We start from the raw sequence: 23,279 nt of genomic DNA, 5'->3' as shown, positions 1-23,279 counted from the left end.
CAAGTTTTTAAAATGTATATTCATCCTCATATTAAATGGTATTCTAATATGTCAACTACTCAACTCTAAGTTTTATTAAGTTCAGACAAAATATTTAAAAATTGCTAGTAAATTAATCTACTTTAACCAAACCATAAAAATAATCGTGTAATATAACATTTCAATAGGGGATCGAATTTCCATTTATGTTGAAACTGGGCAGTTTTTAAAGTTCTATCTTAAAGCAGTAGATTTAAAAAAATTTAAGAGGGAAACACACATTCTTAAAGGGAATCAAATTCTCCACCAGACAGATCAAAACTTGCCATATTAATATGTTCATAGCTCAGTAAGTTCATATAGACTGGAGTATTTAATCATTCATAAAATACAACAGGATCCTCATTTCATTTATTGACGAATTATACTTGGAAGTAAGTCAGTAATGTTTCATTCCTTGCTTGAAGTGTCTCAACCAGAAGGACCATTGTGATCAAACTGAATCTAAACCAAAATGGGTTCTGAAGAGTAATAATTAAGTGATAGAAATAAATCACAGTTGACTGTTCTAATTTTAGAGTATCAATGTTTTACTTTAACGTGCATATTAGATGCCATTCCTAAAGTCAGAGATAAAATAAATATAAAATTTAAAGAATAAGTGACTTTTAAACTTGGGCTGCTAAACTGTAATTCTTGTCCCTTTGGAAAGGGATGTGCAGATATCAAACAATTCCATAGCAGCAGAGAGCTCATTCAGCAGGATACAAATGATCTTTCCTATGGCAAAATCCAGTAACTGAATAAGAAACAGAATTGCCTTCACCTTCTGACTAGGTGACTCAATACAAGAAGCTGCATTTAACATTGTGAACTGATGATTCAAAATGCTTCATAAGAACATAAATATACAATTTACATACATACCTCCTACTGGGGTCAAATGAGTGCCTTTTCATTAGACATACAAAGACGTCTCAAGGCACTTAAGGGGTTAAGACATGATGCATGCATTCCATTACATCAAGTATGTGAAATTACATTTGGAATAAGCCAACTTTATGATAAATATGTTACATTATTAAATCCAAGGAAAACTGTAGATTCATATTTATACTTTCTATAAGATGCTGGTAAATGACAATATGCAGCATTTCCTGGGAAAAGCAAATTTCACCTTTCTTCTTATGAACAGCAGGTCTCTATAGGGGGAGAGTAGGGGAAGATGTGCTGCATCCATAGGCAGTGTACTGGCTAATATTGAGAATAATATTGCTAACATTTTAAAAATAAAATCTAGTAATCAGTATCATAAATACATAAATCATTAGAAAACACCAGAGCTGACTCCTGATGTTTACTTCTTTTTGCTTTCAAGATACAGGTGTGTAACAGAGATGATGAGAATTCTGAGCCTGGTTTGTGGCAATTCTACTAGAAAGGGACTACATGGCACCACCACAAAATTTCATAAATTACCCTGAACATACACAGTTATTCACTATTTGTTCGGAGCAAAGCATGAAATAGTCTTCAAACACGAGTTATAGACTTTAAGAGTGATATTTTTTTAAAACATAAAGTGCAACAGTGCTGAAGTTTTCAGTTTCTGAGTTCTTCTTTTATTTAGATGCCATTTCCTGCAAGCAGAAGTATGGCACAGAATATGAGGAAAAGCAGTTTCCCATCTCATATCCCAGACCTTTTGCATTCCTTATTTATTTGATGACGATGTTAACGGTTTAACAAACCCTTCTTCATATACTTTCAAAATAGCTTCACATACAAATCTGTATTGGCTCTGAAAAATAAAATACAAAAAACAGAACTGATCAGAAAAACTAGAAAACAAGACAGGCAAACATCACTTGACTCGTTTACACAAAAGACAATTCAAAATAAAAATGCAGATATATGGGGCCGGAGAGATAGCATGGAGGTAAGGCGTTTGCCTTTCATGCAGAAGGTCATCGGTTCGAATCCCGGCGTCCCATATGGTCCCCCGTGCCTGCCAGGAGCAATTTCTGAGCATGAAGCCAGGAGTAAGCCCTGAGCACTGCCGGGTGTGACCCAAAAACCACAAAAAACAAAACAAAACAAAACAAAAATGCAGATATATCATTTTCTGTAGAAGGCAGCACATAAAAAAGCTGTCTTTCTGTTGGCAACACTCAGACATTATTGGTAGGGATGTCAAGTACTCTGGTACCCATTGATGAAAATTTGGCAGCATCTAGCAAGATACATTAATTTACCTTTTTTTTTTTTTGGTTTTTGGGCCATACCCAGAGGTGCTCAGGGTTACTCCTGGCTCTGCACTCAGAAATTGTTTCTGCAGGCTAGGGGGACCATATGGGATGCTGGGAACTGAACCCGGGTTTGTCCTGGGCCAGCAGCATGCAAGACAAATGCCCTACCACTGTGCTATCGCTTCCGCCACTAATTCACCTATTGCCCATCAATCTCATTAGAAGTGAGGAAAGTCAGATTCTATTCAAAAGACAGGTTATAGATTGGAGCACATGCTTTGCATGAAGGAAGCCTGGGCTTAATCCCAAGCACTGAATGGTCCCCTGAGCACTATCAAAATGGTCCCTGACCACTAGCTAGGAATAGTTCCTGAGCACTGCCAGGCATACAAACAAACAAACAAACAAACAAATGGAAAAACAAGGTAAGCTGGAAAACAGGTTGAAAATATATACTTATAAATGAGTATAAATATATTCTTTTCACTGCTGATTATAAAAACTTAAATGTAAAACTAACAGATAGAGCTATCAATGAAAGACTAACAATTTATGGTATGATGTAATGGTGGGATATAATTGCTATAGCAGGGAGGCAAAGAAATAAGTCTATTATCCTTTAAAATATGATTCCAGGATATTTTGTTAAGTTAAAATAAGCAAGGTGGGGCCGGGCGGTGGCGTTAGAGGTAAGGTGCCTGCGCTATCCTTGGACGGACCGCGGTTCAATCCCCGGCGTCCCATATGGTCCCCCAAGCCAGGAGCGACTTCTGAGCACATAGCCAGGAGTAACCCCTGAGCGTCACCGGGTGTGGCCCAAAAACCAAAAACCAAAAAAAAAAAAAAAAAAAAAAAAAAGTCTTATTCAATGCTGGTAGAAATATTTTTTGGAAATTTTTCAGAAAAGAAAGAAACAACCTAGGTATATAACGCAATTTCACTTTTGGGCTCCTAAATTTATCTTTTCCCTTTTTTTATTCTTTTTTTAATATATATAATTGTATATATATAATTTTTGATTTTTTGGCCACACCCGGTGACGCTCAGGGGTTACTCTTGGCTACGCACTCAGAAATTGCTCTGGTTTGGGGGGGGGGGGACCATGTGGGATGCCGGGGGATCGAACCGCAGTCCATCCTAGGTTAGCATGTGCAAAGCAGACCCCTTATGACTTGTGCTACCGCTCTGACCCCTTATTCTTTTTTTTTAAATGAGCTGGGCTCCTATATTTATGACACAAAGGCATTCGTTCACAATAGCTTATAAGCATACCATTATTCACTGTAGCATTTAGTACAATAATTAGGATATGAAATTAATTCAGGTATCTGCATGATAATAAATACATAGATTATACATATTATTGAAATATATAATGAATATATATATATATATTTTAGTACCTATACAAATTGGATTATGCAGCAGTAAGAATGATAAGATTGGGGCCGGGCGGTGGCGCTGGAGGTAAGGTGCCTGCCTTGCCTGCGCTAGCCTAGGACGGACCACGGTTCAATCCCCCGGCATCCCATATGGTCCCCCAAGAAGCCAGGAGCAACTTCTGAGCGCATAGCCAGGAGTAACCCCTGAGCGTCACAGAGTGTGGCCCAAAAAAAAAAAAAAAAAAAAAAAAAAAGAATGATAAGATTATGCAATTTACTGTAATTTGGGTAGAACTGGAGGATAGCATGTTAAGTAAAGTAAGTCAAAAGAAAGTATTTACTGAATGATCTTATTTATCTGTGGTAAATAGAATAGGGCAAGGAAATGCAAAGTATCAAAGGAATAAAAACATATGCAGTCTTGTAAATCAAGTTTATAACCTTAACTTAATTAGGATAAACTCTAAAACTATGCTATTTTTATAAATAAGAATAATAAAAACATAAATTTTCTTTACTGTTGATTATATGTTGTAATGATATTTTAGGTATACTGAACTAAACTAAGTATTTTATAAAAAGATAATTCTTGGAGCCAGAGTGATAGCATACAATAGGGTGTTTGTCTTGCATGCATGCGACCCAGGCTGGACCCAGGTTTGATTCCCACATGCCTGCTAGGATTGATATTTGACCACAGAGCCAGGACTAACCCCTGAGAGCCCACTGGGTGTGGTTCAAAAACAAACAAAAATGATTCTTGTGGCTGGAGAGACAGTACAGCATGGGTAGGGCACTTGCCTTGCACGTGACAGTCCCTGAAACAATTCCTAATACCCTATATGATCTCCAGAGCCCTGCCAGATATGATCCCTGAGTGCAGAGCCAGGAGCAAGCTAAGCTCTCAGCACTGCTGGGTATGGTCCAAGAATAAAGCAAAACAAATAAGATTCTTATGAATCAATGGGAAACATAAATATCATTTGGGATTAATATTAATATATTGGGCCTAAGCACTCAATGTGCTATTTAGTATGTGTTACTTTTGGGTATGCTTGAAATTTTCTCAATTGATTATTTAACAAATGACTAAGTTGGGGTGGACAGATATTACAGGGATAAGGTGCTTGCCTTATACGCAGCTGACCCAGGTTCAAACTCTGGCATCCCACATGGTTCCTTGAGCGTAACCAACAGTAATTCCTGCAGTTAGACTAAGGAATAACCCGAATGCCACAAAATGTGGTACCCAAATCAAAAATCATGCTCACGAAAGGTCACGTTAATCAATTCTCTTTAGTAACCTCAATGCCATCAATAATGCTGACATATATGAGTTAAAAAAAACTAATTTCATTGATTCTAAAATTCATTCATTGTAGAATATAATAGATTTGTAAGCAAATTTTGAGTTTGTTTTGTTGCTGTAAGTTCTTTTTTTTTCTTTTTTGGGCCACACCTGGTGGTGCTCAGGGGTTACTCCTGGCTCTGCACTCAGAAATTGTTCTTGGCAGGCTCAGGGGATCATATGGAATGCAGGCAATTGAACCTAAGTCTGTCACAGGTAGGCCATGTACAAGGCCCTACTGCTGTGTTATTGCTCCCGCCCCTTTTTCTCTAACTTCTTATGTTTAAAGATAAGATAGTAAGCATTTTAGATTTTGCAACAGATTACAAGATACCAAGTGAAACTTCTCAACTATTAGAGTATGAAAGTAGCTACAAACACTAAGAAAACTAAAGAACATAATAATATTCCAATAAAACTTTATTGATAAACAAGCAGCGGTACAGATTTGATTTTAAAAAGTATTTGCCAACCCAGTGACAGGGTGATTAGAACCAAGAATTTACAAAAGATACAAATAGGGGATTGGAGTACAGTAAATATAGGGCATTTGCCTTGCACATGGCTAACCTGAGTTTGGTTCTTGGAATCTGATATGGTCCCTGCCTTGCCATTCCAAGTGTAACTCCTGAATAAAGAGCTAGGAGTAATCCCTGAGCATTGCTGGGTGTGAGTCCCAAATACAAAAACTATACAAACATAAAAATATAGTACTTACAGGTGTTTGAATCATCATGGCTCGTTGATCTCTCATTGTTCTTACAATGTCCAGTGGATAAACGGGTTGATTGCATTCAATGAGACACATGGCTGTTTCCATAGTAATGAGAACCCCAGTTCTTCCAATCCCTGCACTGAAGATGACAGATATTTGCAAGGTCTTATGTATACTATTGCTGCTAAACTTGGGTTGCTTTACGTCTTATAGAAAATCAAAGTATACTTAATAATAAATAACACAAGCAGTAGAGCACTTCATCTTTATTTTTTCTATCTCAAAATTAATAATTTTGGGGGCTAGAGAGATGGCATGGAAGTAGGGTGTCTGCCTTGCATACCGAAGGATGGTGGTTCAAATCCTGGCATCCCATATGGTCCTCTGAGCCTGCCAGGAGCGATTTTTGAGCATAGAGCCAGGAGTGGCCCCTGAGTGCTGCCGGGTGTGACCCAAAACCCAAAACCCCCCCCAAAAAAAATTGGGGCCACACAAGGCAGTGCTCAGGGGTTACTCCTGGCTATGCACTCAGAAATCGCTCCTGGCAAGCTTAGGGGACCATATGGGATGCTGGGGATTGAACCCAGTTCCGTCCTGGATCGGCCGAGTGCAAGGCAAATGCCCTACCACTGTGCTATCACTTTGGCCCCAAGCACTTCACCTTTAACATACTTATTTTATTTAGGCATTGTGGTTTTCAAATCTTTCATAACAGAGTAAGAATACAATATTCTTTTTTTTTTTTTTTTTTGGTTTTGGGTCACACCCAGCAGTGCTCAGAGGTTACTCCTGGCTCTAAGCTCAGAAATCGCCCCAGGGAGGCACGGGGGACCATATGGGATGCCGGGATTCGAACCACCATCCTTTTGCATAAAAGGCAAACAAATGCCTTACCTCCATGCTATCTCTTTGACCCCAGAATACAATATTCTAACTTAAAATCCACCAGTAGTGGTCAGTGCTCCTCCATCAATGAATGACCCAAGAAAATAATTTATCTTACTATTTTATATTAGAAAGTAGCAAACTAGAAAATTAAAAAACTGAACATTTAATACAGATTAAGTGGTTTTAATCTGTCTCCTTCCTCTCCCATTTTTCCTTATAAAAATATTATCTGGGGTGGGATTTCCCAAACAGTGTTCAGGAGGCAGGGCTCATACCAAATGCTATATAGTCACCTGGATCTGGGGATATAATAGTTCTTGGAAACTTGCAAGGCTACCCTTGATAGTGGTGAAGACACTTGGGGAGGAGGGGCGGTGTTTGAATTTAGATCCCAGTATATGCAAAATTATGTATTCCTGAATGAACTCCTGATCCAAAAAAAAAAAATACTATATTAAAAAGTTAGATTCCCATATTTTTATTTTTATTTTAATTTTTATTTTGACCATATTGGCTTACATATCTTTCACAGTAGTATTGTAGGTACATATTTACATTGAATCAGGGGAATTCCCATCATCAAATTTGTCTTCCTTCCACCCCTGTTCCCTTTCTGCAATCCATATCCCCCCCTGGGCTGCTAGAGTAGGTGGTCCCCTCTGTGTCTAGCTTACTACTAGTGATCATATATCTGTTTGGCCCTGGTACCCTCCCTTATTTCCCCCTCTATTTGAGAGGCGGCTAAATGGTTCAAGTTATGTGGTTTTGTTTGAAGGAAAGAAAAGCAATAGAATGGGGTAAAAAATCAAATAAGCTGAAAATGGGCGGAGTCCTTCGAGGCTAGATTCCCATATTTTGAGGAGGAACCCCTCAACAATATTTGGCTAGTGGTATAGGCCTGAAAGATTAGTGCTGCATAGACTTTGTGATGGCAGGGACTACCAGGCTACATCCAGCGAGACTGGGGTAGATAGGGGTAGACATATAATACCAGGAATAGAATTTAGAATTTTTTTTTTTTTTTGGCTTTTGGATGATACATGGTCATGCTAAGGCGGGGAGGTACTTATGGCTTTATATATTCAGGAATCACTCCTGGTGAGCTGGGCAGACCACAAGGGATAACTGCCATCAAATTGAGTTTTGCCTTGTACAAAATGAACATCTTGGGCTGGAGAGATAGCATGGAGGTAGGGCATTTGCCTTGCATGCGGAAGAACGGTGGTTCGAATCCTGGCATCCCATATGGTCCTTGAGCCTGCCAAAAATTTCTGAGCGCAGAGCCAGGAATAACCCCTGAGCACTGCCAGGTGTGACCCAGAAACAAAAAAAAAAGAAAAAGAAAAAGAAAAGAATGTAATTTCATCAGATTTCAGAGACCATCAATTATAAGTACAATTTCAGAGATTTAAAACTATGAAATAGAACCTTCAAAGAATCCATTTAATGATAATTTTTTTTTTTTTTTTTTGGTTTTTGGGACACACTGGGCAGTGCTCAGGGGTTACTCCTGGCTCTATGCTCAGAAATCGCTCCCAGCAGGCTCAGGGAACCATACGGGATTCGAACCACCAACTTTCGGCATGCAAGGCAAATGCCTTACTTACCTCCATGCTATCTCTCCGGCCACCCAATGATAATTTTTTTTTTTTAATTTCTTACAATGAACAATAAGTCATATGTTGTCTTCAACTATCAAAACAATTTTGAGCTCCATCACAGTGAGAATCACAACTTAAGGACAAAATAAAATACATATATTACCCACTTTTAAAGATAATGATATATCCAATGAGCTATCATTCCTAAGAAAAGGAAATAGATTACCTGCAATGAACAACAATAGGCTCTTCCTTGCCAGCCCTCTTATTTCGTACATGACAAACAAAATCCAGAAAGTCACTAGAATCATCAGGTACTCCATGGTCAGGCCAGGCTATGTATTGGATCTGAGTGAGTTGACGACTCTCATTTTTCTAAGTATAAACAAATAAACAAAATTATATATCTTGACAGAGAAATTGTCTAAATAGAAATAACTTAGTTTTAGAAGAAAAGAACCTCCTACCAAAAGACCCACTAAAACAAAATAAGTATGCTTTCCCCCAGTCACCAATAAAATGTACAAAATCAACAAAATTCCAAATTTCAACAATGAAACCTGGTTATTGTTATTTACATTAAAGGCAGCTTTAAGAAAAGAGCATGAAAATAAAATATTTATAAAAGGAATTAATGAATATCCAAGAGACATCCAGATAATTCTTCAGAACTGTTGACACCATTAATCCCTAAAAATAGTTTATTGAATAACTATATACATATCTCTTATTAACATCAACAAAATAATTTAATAATGCCAATAATATACAAGATGGGCTATTTACATATTCTATTTTGTTTGGGAGCCACACCTAGTGGTGCTGAGGACTTACTCCTGGCTCTCTGCTCAGAGGACCAATAGGCTAGCAGGGATAAAATCGTGATTGGTCATATGCAAGACAAACGTTCTGACCTGTGCACTATCTTTCTGGAATCCAGATATAAAATTTAAAATAGCGTTTTATTTTATTAAGTTTTGAGGTAGTAACTTTGTACATATGCTTATGTACAAAGTCCATCCATCTAGTCTCCTGTCTATATATACACACATACATATATGTATTTTTTTAGTTTTTGGGTCACACCCGGCAGTGCTCAGGGGCTACTCCTGGCTCTACACTCAGAAATGGCTCCTGGCAGGCTCAGGGGACCATATGGGATGCCGGAATTCGAACCACCATCCTTCTGCATGCAAGCAAAACACCCTACATCCATGCTATCTCTCTGGCCTCTCTATGTATATATTTATGGCACAATTGTATATGGCTTTTCCCCCCCAATTATTTATGGCTCAAACTTCAAAAATTAATTTGTACTATTAGGATAGATCTGAAGTATTCAGGAGTTACATAAAAATAAAAAAACTATAGTACATGATACTGTCATGGACAATTCTATAGATGTGTTCTTTCAAGTAAGTGAGTCAATGAAAAAACTGTGTTGAAGATATAAATAATGCTTATATAATATCTGTAACCATACAGCCTATCTTCCACATTTACTTGGGAAATGAAGAGATAATTTTTATTTGTTGCATTTGACTATGTGCTATACATTTTAAATTTTTTGTTTTGTGGATATACCCAGTTGTGCTAAGAGTTTACTCCTGACAGGGGTCATGATCAGATGGGTTGTTGGGAATAGAATTCAAAAGTTCTATCTACAAAGCAAACATTTTATTTGTTGTATTATCTCTCTAGCCCTCTTCTGTATTTAAAAAAATATAGGTGGCACTTCATCTGGTGTTCAGGGACTACTCCTGGCATATTGCTCATGAAATTCCCTAGGAAGTCCTGAGAAATATGTAATATTGAGGATCTAACCTAAAATGCCCACTGTAATAAGAAGAAATCTTTATAATTAAACACATGTTTGGTATAATTTTAGTGGGAGTTGTAAATACTGTGTGGGATGCAGCTCATCCAGAATTCATGCTTTGTAATTATGCGACTCTAGGTTCAATCCCTGGCATCAAAACCAAACAAACAAAAACCCCAAAAAATTCAAGACCCAAAACCCCCAAACTAGACACAGTCCCAAGAAAATGAGGCAGACAGATTGGCAGTAGGATCTTTTTGCAGTATGGCAGAGACCACCCATCAGGAGCAATGTGGTGGGGCTTTATATACCCCCCCACCAACTGCCATTTAGCAGCAGTTACAAGGAGTGGGGTATCTAGTAACTGATAGCTTTATCCTTAAAGTCAGAGGCCATAAGAGTTTCTCTTTCTGGGGCTGGAGTGATAGCGCAGCGGTAGGGCGTTTGCCTTGCACGTGGCTGACTTACGTGACTTAAGTTTGATCCCTGGCATCCCATATGGTCCCCCAAGTCAGGAGAGATTTCTGAGCGCGTAGCCAGGAGTAACCTTGAGTATCATTGGGTATGGCCCCCCCCTCCAAAAAAAGAGGTCTCCGTTTCCTTATATCCCACCAAGCTTAATGAATAAATATGGCAGTTCTGAAGACCCAACCAATATCAACTACCTATATAGCCTCTCTAATAAGGACTTTTAGAAAGGAAATGTTGAGGATGTTTAAGGTTTATGGTTCAAAGAAACCATAAAATGGACAGACAATGAAATTCAAGAGAAAATGAGAGTAAAAATGAGAAAACTTCAAACAGAAATGACAACTAAAAACCTTGGTGGTGAAATGAAAAACTCACTGGAAGGCCTCACCAGCACAGTAATAATAGCTGCTGAGGACAGAATCAGTGAGCTTGAAAATAAACTTCCAAAAACAAAAACAAAAACAACCCACCCCTACCCCCAAAATAAAACAAAACAAAAACAAAAACCCAACAAAATCCCAAAACAGATTGTTATTCACTGGCTTCTTTTTTCACTGAGCATTCATATTTAACCAAGACATGGGACTTAAAGTTTGTAAGATTCCAAACTATTTCAATGAATCACAAAGTAGTTCAGTGTCTTAAACACAACTTTCTTAAAAAGAAATTGTTTTGGTTTGTTTTGTGGCAATATCCTGTGATAGTCAGAGGTTATTTCTGACTCTGCACTCAGGAGTTACTTCTGGTGATGCTCAGGGACCACACATGATGCTGGAGATCAAAACCAGGTACAAGGTAAGTGTTCTATTTACTGTACTAATGCTCCAGTCCCTAAATTTATTTTCTACTAACTAGGATTCAAAAAAAATAATTCTAGCTTTCCAAGACTGTAACTTGAACACCGTAACTCTAATGAATGGATGTCCTGCCTTCTTACCTGTTGGTTAAATAGTGTCATCTTCCTAAAGATATATGCAGTGTTTCCTTCTTCAGAGTGGCAGGTGATTTGGTAGCATCCATAGGATGAACTTCCTGTGGGTTCTGGCCAATACTGGTGACATTTAACCTGCAAGCAACAGATTTTAAATATTTTTACAATTTTTAAGATGTTTTCATTTTTAAGATTTTCAGATCCATAGTAAAGTTTCAAAAACAATTTAGTAAACTTTTAGAAATTCTTTCTCTAAATCTCCAACTGTTTACAATCATTTTTATCACTTTTTTGTTTCTGTTTTTGGGGCCATATCTGGCAATACTCAGGCAATTTCATGATTCTGCTCAGGGGGACTACATGGAATGCCAGGGATCAAACCCAGGTCAGCCACATGCTAGACAAGTACTTGTCTTGTATATCTCACCCCTCTTTAGTCACTTTTTTCTTGGTACTGATAATCTGTGAGGATTTATTTGAGACTGCAAAAAGCTGTTTGCAAGAAGCTTTCACCCAATATTTTACCATTTATAATTCTGGCCTGAGTCTTAGTAGTACAAGGGTGGCAAAATAATACACTAATTTTAGAATCTCTTAGATGTAAGCAAGGAAATAAAGAATCTTTAATTAAAAAGTCAAATGCAGGGCTGTGGATGTAGCTTAATAGGATAAAACATGCCTGAATGTGTGAAGCCCAGGACTCAATCCCAGTAACTGCAAATACCATAAACACCATCACCAAGAAGCTAAATGCAAGTATTTTTTATTCTGTATTATTATCCTATAAGCTCCATCCTTCATTATCTTCTTATAAAGTCATTAATTTACTTTAAAAATTATTGCTATTATAAATCACATATCACAGAATTCACACACTTAAAGCTCATGATATGATGATCTATTAACAGAGATGTGCAATCATGACTTAAACTTTTTTTTTGGCTTTTGGGCCACACACAGTGGCACTCGGGGATTACTCCTGTCTTTGTGCTCAGAAATCGCTTCTGGCAGGCTCGGGGCACCATATGGAAAGCTAGGAATCGAACCCAGGACCGTCCTGAGTTGATAGCATGCAAGGCAAATGCCCTATCACTGTGCTATCTCTCTGGAAATGACTTAATTATTTTTAAAACATAAAAAGAAGCCTATAGCCATACCAATTACTGTACAATCCTTTATCCTACCTGCTTTCCTTTCCTTGACTAAATGTATAAGATTAATGTATAGTCTATTTTTTGTTCCTATGAATTTGCCTACTCTGGATTCATATAAAAGAATCATACAATTCTATGATTTTATATATAATAGAATCTCATTGGTGGTTGGCTGACTGGCACTGTTTATATGGCATGGTATTTTCTAGGTTCATCATAAAAAAATTCAAAACATGAATTTTTAGGGCCAGAACAATAGTAGAATGGGTAGAGCATTTGCCTTGCACACAGCTGATCCAGATTTGTTCCGAAGCTTTCCACATGGATCCATAAGCACTGCCAGGAATGATTTCTGAGTGTAGAGCCAGGAATAATCTGAGTGCTGCCAGGTGTGGCCCAAAAATTAAAAGAAATTTTTCATTGCTTTTTAATTATTAAATAATATTCAACTATAAGTATAGTTTATTTGGTACTTCTGGGTGATTCCTATCTTTAGATTGGTATGACTAATGCTGCTATGAACATGTATGTATATTTTTTGTGTGGAGACATTCCTTCTCTTTTTTTTTGGGGGGGGGGGGGGATCATAGCCGGCAGCGCTCAGGGGTTATTCCAGGCTCTACGCTCAGAAATTGCTCTTAGCAGGCTCGGGGGACCATATGAAATGTCGGGATTCGAATCATAGTCCTTCTGCATGCAAGGCAAATGCCCTACCTCCATGCTATCTCTCGGACCCTGTGGAGGCATTTCTTTTTTTTTCTTTTTTAGTTCTTTTTGGGTCACACCCGTTTGATGCTCAGGGGTTACTCCTGGCTAAGCGCTCAGAAATTGCCCCTGGCTTGGGGGTACCATATGGGACGCCGGGGGATTGAACCGCGGTCCTTCCTTGGCTAGTGCTTGTAAGGCAGACACCTTACCTCTAGTGCCACCTCACCGGCCCCAAGGCATTTCTAATTCTCTTGGATACTCCATTCTTTGCTTAAGATGATTTAGAGGAACTGACAGATTGTTTTCCAAAGTGGTTACAAAGTTTTATAAGCCAGATGGATATAAAGGCTCATTTTCCTCATGTCATTATTAGTAATATTTGTTATTATCTTTCATTTTAATTTTATTTACTAGAAATGAACTGGTTTGACACATATTTCTTTGGTGATGAATGATGCTAAGCTTCTTTTCATGGAAATTTTCTTCACAGAATCATCTATTCATATGTCCGCCTATTTTTAAATTCAGTAGATAATGAAAGCATAATGCTTAGTAAACAAAAAAAGCCATTATCATTTCACCTATATGTCACATATAGGGAAAAATTCTATTATCTAACTAAATATGATTAACAGAAGGGAAGGGGATAGAAAGTAGTAAAAAATGGAACTAAGGGAACTACTTTATGAAGAAATAATATATAAATATAAAATAATATAGGTATATGGGGCCAGCGAGGTGGCCCTAGAGGTAAGGTGCCTGCCTTGCAAGCGCTAGCCAAGGATCAGGACCACGGTTCGATCCCCCAGTGTCCTATATGGTCCCCCCAAGCCAGGGGCAATTTCTGAGCGCTTAGCCAGGAATAACCCCTGAGCACCAAATGGGTGTGGCCCGAAAAAACAAAAAAAAAAACAAAAAAAACAAAAGAAACAAAAATAAAATAATATAGATATATTATAAATATATGATATATAAGTATATATAACCAACAATATATACACATGCCTATTTTCAATGATGCACATTTAAAATTAATATATTAATTAATTAATATAAAATTAATATAACACAGCAATGTTAATAAAAATGGGTATTTATATTTTGAGTTGCACGAGTTCTTTGTATATTCTATATACAAAACAACTAGCAAATATACATCAATCCATTTAAATAATGATATATCACATATAAAACGTGATAAAAGTTTTTAATTTTTTTTGTGGGGGGACCACTCCTGGTAATGGTCAGAGTATATTTTTGGCTTTGCATTCAGAAATTACTCTTAACAGTACTCTGTGGACTATATGTGATGCCAGGAATTGAAACTGTGTTGGCCAGATGCCAGGCAAACACCCAACTGGCTCTAATATCTCTCCAGTCATTGTGGTTTAAGTTTTAGGGTTACAAAAGAAATCAATGTAAACTTTTATGTGTGGTGCTGAGAAGCTTAGCCTAGTGACTTGTAATTGCTCTATCACTGAACTACATCTCATCAATGCAAAAATTTTGACACTATGTACAATTGGAAAGGAATCTTAGAAACACTAAATTGAAGTGTCACTTACCCTACCACGCTCTACTTGTGTGGTCAACATAACAACCATGGAAGAACCTTGTTCCCAAGTCATCTGCCAAAAATCTGTGCAAGTGTGTGGTAATGGACCTTGACAGGCAATGTACTGATTAATAATGCTGGAAGAAGGGATTTCCATCTAAAAAATATGTGAAAAATAAAATATTTTACATTACTTTTTACTATGATCAAACAAAAGAATCATCCAGTAATAATTAAATCTATTAATCCAAATAAATTTCAAAGTCAATAAAACAAACTTTCTCAGTCATTTCTTATCTATAGAAGAAATATCTTAGAACTTACCAGTGGCTATACACATTTATTATTCAATTAACATTAAATATGAATCTACATATTCTCCAAAGAACTACTAAATTATATAAAGAGTTGCTTTAGTGGTCGAGTGATAGTGGTTCGAGGACTTGCCTTGCATGTGGCCAACCTGAAAAAAGCCTCATAAATCTTACTGTTCACAGTAAGGAATAAAAGTTCAACCATTGTTTTTACTTTAGATGCAATGTTTGTGTAAAACTTAAGAGGATATTGGAAAAATAAATTAAAATGCCTAAATACTAGAAAGAGGTAATACTGTATTTGTAAAGATAAGCTTTATATTGCTGCATTTTGAGAAGCAATTAAAAAATGTAAGAGGTAATGGCTAATTCAAGAACAGAAAAAGGTGAATAAAGAAATTTCTTGGCCTATGGAGACATCGCAAAGGACTGGAGCTCTAGATACAATGCTTGGCACTGCATGGTTCCGCAGGCCACACTAGAAGGAACTCCTGAGCACTAAGGTGAAAAATAGCCCCCAGAGAACGAGAGCAATAGTATACTGGATAGGGAGCTTGCCTTGCACCTGACTGATCTGGGTTTATATCTGGCATCCCATTTGAACATCTGGCCCGCCAACTCTGATCCCTGAGTGCAGAATTAAGAGTAAGCCCCAAGCATCACCAGGTGTGGCTCAAGAACCAAAACCAAGCAAAACAAGTAAAAGAGCCCTATTCCGGTTCTTGTCTTTATTTAAGAGGGCAGTAATTTTCCTAGTTTCTAAAATATTCTTTTGGAGATATATATATTTTTTGGTTTTTGGGCCACACCCGGCGGTGCTCAGGGGTTACTCCTGGTTGTCTGCTCAGAAAAGGCACGGGGGACCGGGACCATATGGGACACCGGAATTCGAACCAACCACCTTTGGTTGTGGATCAGCTGCTTGCAAGGCAAAGGCCACTGTGCTATCTCTCTGGGCCCACATTCTTTTTTTTTTTTTTTTTTTTTGGTTTTTGGGTCACACCTGGCAGAGCTCAGGGGTTACTCCTGGCTCTATGCTCAGAAATCACCCCTGGCAGGCAAGGGGGACCATATGGGATGCTGGGATTCGAACCACCGTCCTTCTGCATGAAAGGCAAATGCCTTACCTCCATACTATCTCTCCGGCCCCCTTTTGGAGACATTTTATACATTTGATAAATATAATATGTTATATATTATAGGTATAATATATAAAATGCTATCCTGTTTTCTATAGAATAAATGGTAGCATGTTTCCCATCTTGTTTATTTTCTTCAGTATCTTTGATATGTTAATGATTTATTATTAAGTTATAGATTTATTAATTAATAAAGTTGAATTGTTTGATGCTGTGAAAAAAAAATCCCAGTTTAACAGGTGTTTTAGTTACCACTAGTCAGTTTGCTATTCCAAACAAGACTACATTGTACAATTTTTGTGAACTTAATGTTTTTGTGAACATGAAATACATTTGTAGGAGTGGAGAGATAGTATAATGGACAAGGCACTTGCTTTGCATTCAATTAACCTGAGAGAAATCCTAAATTAAAAAATTACAACTTAATCCACACAAGACTATCAACCGAAACTGTAGGGAATAACTATTTTTCATTACTTAAATGGTAATGTATAAATTTGGTCTAAATTTTGCATGAAATGTCAGGGCCACATACATTTTTGGGGTATTCTGGGATTCAGAATCTTATGGATTTGTAAAAGGAAATCATTATATGTAACAATATGTTGTAACTGTTTCAGTATACTATTTGATATGACCTGTAATCATTTATGATTTCGACCTCCAATAGCAAACAACAGAAATTCTAAGTGGGATTAATATAAACTATAAGTATCAGATCAATTCAGGTGAGATACTGAGTCCAGGTTAGATCATGTAAACCACCAATTGCTACCCCTCCCTCAAAATCAAAATAAACAAACCAATTTACATTTCAGAGCACTGAGATGTTCAGATTTTCAGAACTGTGGCTATTTTAAGGAGATTATCTGAGGATAAGCATTCCTTACATATTACTCAGGGAAACATAACTGGTAAAAATCTCTTTGGAGAACAATTTAGCACTGTAGATTTTTAAAAAGTATACGCTGATTCCGCAAATATATTTCTTTTATTATTTTGTTTGGGGACTGCATCCATCATATGCTCAGGATTACTCCTAAAGATATTTGTCAGACCATACGTAATGTTAGGGATTGAACTTGGATTGGCCGTACACAAGACAAGCACCATAATTCGTGGCACTATCTTTGGCTGGAAAGCCACAAAGTTGTGTAAATTATTCACTTAACCATTATATTATTTTTCTAAGTTCTACAAATGTACTGTTACATTCTATTAACAACAACAACAACAACAACAACAACTTTGGCACTGGAGCACATGCCTTGCATGTGGCTGACTAAGGTTCAATCCCCAGCATCCCATATGGTCCCCTGAGTCTGCCAGAAATGATTCCTGGCCTAATGAGTAATCCCTGAGAATTGCTGGGTGTGGCCAAAAAGAAAAAGAAAAAAAACATTATCAAAGGTACATACTGAAATAGTCAATCCTCATTAGTCAGATTCTGTATTCACAAATTTACTTACATACTAATTAGTAAACCCCAAACATTTGCAAGGCTTTTATGGTTATTTAAGAAAGTGAAAGTTTGAGTCATTTGATGTGTATATTTCAAAGCTAATACCGAGTACAATATTGTTTTTTTTTTCTGCTCTTTAATTATAAACAATCTTGCTTTATATAGTTCATATGGTTTGAATTTTTCTATTTCTTGTTAGTATGTTCTCTAATGTGTAGCTGAAGTATTGTCTAGTGTTCCTAAGTGCAGAAAAGCTGTGATGTGCTACATGGAGAAAATAAAGTACTACAGAACATTCCTTCAGCAGAGTTAAAATGATGTTGGCTTGAAGGACCATGTGGAGTGCCAGAGATTGAACCAGGTTTGGCAGTGTATAAGTCAAGTACCCTGTCCACTATATTTCTTCTCCAGGTCCTGATTCAGTTTTATTTATTTATTTTTTTTTGGTGTTTGGTTCACACCCAGCTGCACTCAGGGGTTACTCCTGGCTCTACGTTCAGAAATGGCTCCTGGCAGGCTCAGGGGACCATATGGGATGCTGGGATTCGAACCACCATCCTTCTGCATGCAAGGCAAATGCCTTACCTCCATGCTATCTCTCCGGCCCCTGATTCATTATTTTTTAAAAATATTTATTTTATTTTTTTATTTAGGTTTTTGGGTCACACCTGGCAGTGCTCAGGGGTTACTCCTAGCTCTGTGTTTAGAATCAGAAATCACTCTGGCAGACTTGGGGGACTATGTGGGATGACAGGAATTGAACCAGGGTCTGTCTTGGGTTGGCCACATACAAGGCAAACGCCCTACCACTGTGCTATCTCTCTGGCCCGAGATTTAGTATTTTTTTTTGTTTTATTTTTTTTGGGGGGGGCACACCCTGTGAATCTCATGGGTTACTCCTGGCTATGTGAACAGAAATTGCTCCTGCTTGAATGACCATATGGGATGCAGGGGGATCGAACCATGGTCTGTCTGAGTTTACTGCGAGCAAGGCAAACACCCAACCACTTGCACCGCCACTCCGGCCCCTGATTCAGTATTTTTAATTCAGTGTTTGTGAAATTTTACAGACTATAATGACTGTAATAACAAGAATTAAATGTTATCTACAAAGAAGCAGGAGCAATAGTATAGTGCGTGGGGTGCTTTTCTGGAAGGCAGATGACCCAGATTTGAACACATATATTCCCGAGCACCACCAGGAGTGTTCCTGAGCGCACATCCAGAGTCAGTCCTCAGCCTGGGCTGGTGTGACCCCAAAACAAAAAAATGTTATCTATAAAAAAGTAATATATATTAATATATATTAAAAATAGCAGAGAATTAAAAGTATTTAGGTGAAACAAATTTGGTCATTTGTTGATAGCTCATGAAAACAAATTTTTCTGGGTGAGGTAACTTTTTGTACTATTCTACTTTTAGAAAACTGGAAATGACCATTTTAAAATGTCACTTGTATTTTATTTCTTGTGAGTTGTTTTTATTACTTTCATGGTACCATTTCTCTTATGTTTTATTTTCTATAATAATAAAAAACAAGCCCTTATTTTTTCGTTTCTTTCCTTTTTAAAGAAATGGTTTTGGGGGCCGGAGTGATAGCACAGCAGTAGGGCATATTTGCCTTGCATGTAACCAATCCAGGACAGACTTGGGTTCAATTCCTGGCATCCCATATTCCCATACCCCCAGACTGCCAGGAGGGATTTCTGAGTGCAGAGTCAGGAGTACCACTGAGTGCTGTCGGGTGTGGCCCCAAAACAAAACAAAATCGTTTTGGGGCCACACCTGGTGGTATTTAGGGGTTTCTCCAGGCTCTACATTCAAGAATTAGTCCTGGCAGTGCTTGGGGGACCATAAGAGTTGCTGCAAATTGGACCCACTTTGGCGACATGTAAGGCAAGTGCCCTCTCAGCTGTCATCACTCCAGCAAGTCCAGTGCCCTCCCTCCTACCCACTGTACTATTACTACAGCCTCTGTAGTATTTAAAATTTTTTTTTAATTTAAACACTGTGGTTATCAGGTCATTCATAATACAGTTGTCTCTTTTTTCACAGATAAAGTTGTACAACAATCTTCATCAGTGCAACATTTCCAGTCACCACTACTCCAGTTTCCCTTTCACCCTCCCCAATGCCCTCTCCCTTTCCCAGGCATGCCTTTTTATTCTTCTTCTCTCTCTCTCTCTCTCTCTCTCTCTCTCTCTCTCTCTCTCTCTCTCTCTCTCTCTCTCCTCTCTCTCTTCCTCTCTTCTTTTCTTTCTCTCTCTCATTTTCTCTTTTAGACACTTTGGTTTGTAGTACAGTGCAATTTCCCCAGTTTTCTTTCCACCTACCCACCCCCATCTGCCTCTGAGGCCAGCATTTTACTTCATTCTCTCTGGCCCTTTCTCTTTTCTTTTTTGATACTGTGGTTTGCACTATTGTTAATGATGGGGTGTCATTCATGTCACTTTATCCCCTTTTTAGCACCCAGGTATTGTCCAGAGTGACCAGTTCCAACTATCAGTGTCACAGTAGACCCATGTCTACTCTAACTGCACTCACCACTCTTTGTGGCAAGCTTTCTTACATGAACTGGTCCTTCTGATTCTCATCTCTATTGTGTCTCTGGATATTATTACCATATTGTCTTTATTTTTCTTATATCCTACAGATGAGTGAGATTATTTTACGTCTTTCCCTCTCCCTCTGACTCATTTCACTCAGCATAATAATATCCATATCCATCCATGTAAAAAAATTCATGACTTCATTTTTCCTAATCGCTGCATATTCCATATATTCCATCATGTAGATAGATGTACCATAGTTTCTTTAGCCACTCATCTGTGTTTGGGCACCTAGGTTGTTTTGAGATTCTGGCTACTGTAAATAGTGATGAATATAGGAGTGCAGAGGACTTTTTTATTTTGTATTTTTGTGTTCCTAGGGGAGATAACTAGATATTGCTGGATCATATGAAGTTCAATTTCCAGTTTTTGAGGAATATTTATATTGTTTTCCAAAAAAAGGCTTGGCTAAATGGCATTCCTACCAGAAGTGAATGAAAGTTCCTTTCACCCCACATCGATACCAGCACTGGCTGTTCTTGATCTTTGTGAGGTGTATCAGTCTCTGGTGTGAGATGATATCACATTGTTATTTTGATTTGCATTTCCCTGATGCCTAGTGATGTGGATTTTCTTCATGTGCTTTTTAGCCATGTGTATTCTTATTTCTTCTTTGAGGAAATGTCTCCCCAGTTTTGAATGGGGCTAGAATTTTTTTCTTGTTAAGGTCTGTCAGTGCCATCTGTATATATATAATATAAATGTATATTTATATTTATCTTAAATATTAATCCCTAATCAGATGGGTATTGTGAATAGTTTCTCCCAGTCTATGGTTAGTCTTTTTACCTAGTCCTATTTCCTTTGAGGTGCAGAAGCTTTTTAATGTAGTGCTATTTATCTTTGCTTCCACTTGCTTAGACAGTGGTGTTTCCTTCTTGAAGATGACTTTAGTCGCAATGTCAAGGAGTGTTTTTTACCTATGTTTTCTTCTATAGACCTTATGGTTCTGGGTTTCATATCAATATTTTAATCCATTTGGATTTGACCTTTGCACACAGTGTTAGATGGAGTTCTGAGGTTTTTTTTTTTTTGTTTGTTTGTTTTTGCATGTGGCTGACCAGTTGTCCCAACACCACTTGCTTAAGAGGCTTTCCTGTTCCATTTTTGTACTGCCCCTTTATCAAGATTAACTAATTATATATCTAGGGTCAGTCTTTGAATACTCAAGTCTATTCTACTGATCTGAGGTTCTGTTTTTATTCCAATACCATGATGTTTTAATGACTATTGCTTTATAGTACGATTTACATTTCCTAAGGATTGCTTTAGCTATTTGTAGGTGTTTATTATTCCAAATAACTTTTAAGATCCACTTCTTTGAAAAATGTCCTTAGAGGGATTGTATTAAATCTGTAAAATGCTGTGGGAAGTATTGCCATTTTAATGATGTTAATCCTCCCAATCCACGAGCAGGGTATATGTCTCTATTCTCTTGTGTCCTCTTTTATTTCTTGAAGCAGTGTTTTGTAGTTTTCTTTGTAGAGCTTTCTCACCTCTTTAGTTGACTTCAAAAAACAAAAATCCAGGTCCAGATGGATTAACTAGTGATTTCTTTCAAACGTTTAAAGAGGACCTATTGCCAATCCTTTTCAGGCTCTTCCAGAAAATTAAGAAATAGAAACACTCCCAATTTCTATGAAACTAATATCACCCAGATATCAAAAGCAGACAAAGATGCCACAAAAAGAACTACAACCACTATTATTCATTCCAGAGATGCAAGGATGATTTAACATACCAAGTAAGTCAACATACTGTATCAACAAAGAGAACATGAAAATGATATGATTATATCAATTTATGCAAATAAAGCATTTGACAAGGTCCAATTCCCATTCATGATAAAAATAAGATGAGAATGAAAGAAACTTTTCTCAATACAGTCAAAGCCCATGGCAAATATTATGCTCAATGGAATAAAACTAAACTAAGATCTGGTGCAACACAAAATTGCTTCCTCTCACCATTTCTATTTAACAAAGTACTGGAAGTACTTGTCATAGCAATCAGGCAAGAAAAAGATAACAAGTGCATTCAGAAAAGAAAGTAAGAAGTCAAGCCCTCATTGTTTGCAGATCATATGTTACTATATTTACCAAATAACATCTAGAAACAATAGATTTGTATAGTGAAATGGCAGGCTATAAAATTAACATGCAAAAATCCATGGCTTTTTAATATACAAATAAGAGAAAAAATAACTTTAAAAAATGCCATTCACAATTGTGCCACAGAAAAATCAAGTACCTTAAAAAAAATCAAGTATTTTGGATTCAACTCAACTTAATCTGTAGTATTTTAAAATTTTACTTTTTCATTTAGTTTATTTTATGCTAAAACAGTATTTTATTCTTGAAAACATAATAGTAAATTTTCTATTACTGCCATGTATCTGATCTAATCATGATTCCAACTTGACCTGTGTTATACTTAATATATTATATGTTAAGTGAGAATTTCCTATACAGCAGAAAACTTCCATAATAGCAAAGAAGCTTAAAGAGGTATTGGCAGGTGGGATGGAGAGCAAGATTACAAGCTCTAAAATAGATCTACTTTAAGAGGTTATTACAAAATCTCTGTGAATGGGATAAGAACTGGTCTTAGGTTTGTTTTCTTTTATAAATGCAGGGCTTTTTAAAGTTTTGTTTCAACACTTGATGGTGCTAAAAAGACTATGAGGTGTTGGAGATAAACCCCGAGTTTCTATGTGCAAAGCTTATGCTCTGACTCACTGAGCTAACACCTTGACTTTCCAAGGTTCTACCTTGGAAAGAAAGAGGGAAAGGCAGAATCCTAATTATTAAAATTCATAATCAGCCCAATTGCCACCCCACTGCAAGTGGCTGCAGCCTAACCATCTGCTGTTTGATACGATCCGCCCAGAAATGTCTGTGGAAGCCATGTGATGAGAGGTGAGCTGGCAACACCCAAGGAGGGTAGAGCCTGAGG

The 23,279-nt window shown here is 37.3% G+C and overlaps 1 protein-coding gene across 1 annotated transcript in view; it reads right to left on the bottom strand.

The window, feature by feature from the left end:
- Positions 1-363: 363 nt before the first annotated feature.
- PTPN4 (protein tyrosine phosphatase non-receptor type 4) overlaps positions 364-23,279 on the bottom strand; it is a 210,422-nt gene continuing 187,506 nt past the window's right edge. The window contains exons 23-27 of the mRNA XM_049773139.1: positions 14,811-14,957; positions 11,390-11,518; positions 8,389-8,537; positions 5,677-5,812; positions 364-1,780 (exon numbers count right to left, since the gene is read on the bottom strand). Coding sequence (XP_049629096.1) covers positions 1,694-1,780; positions 5,677-5,812; positions 8,389-8,537; positions 11,390-11,518; positions 14,811-14,957 — 648 coding nt within the window. The 3' untranslated portion in view covers positions 364-1,693. The remainder of the gene's footprint in view (positions 1,781-5,676; positions 5,813-8,388; positions 8,538-11,389; positions 11,519-14,810; positions 14,958-23,279) is intronic.

This window comes from Suncus etruscus, chromosome 5 (assembly GCF_024139225.1).
Source record: "Suncus etruscus isolate mSunEtr1 chromosome 5, mSunEtr1.pri.cur, whole genome shotgun sequence".
In the NCBI taxonomy this organism is placed as follows: domain Eukaryota; kingdom Metazoa; phylum Chordata; class Mammalia; order Eulipotyphla; family Soricidae; genus Suncus; species Suncus etruscus.
This window is presented reverse-complemented; position numbering and strand designations above follow the sequence as displayed.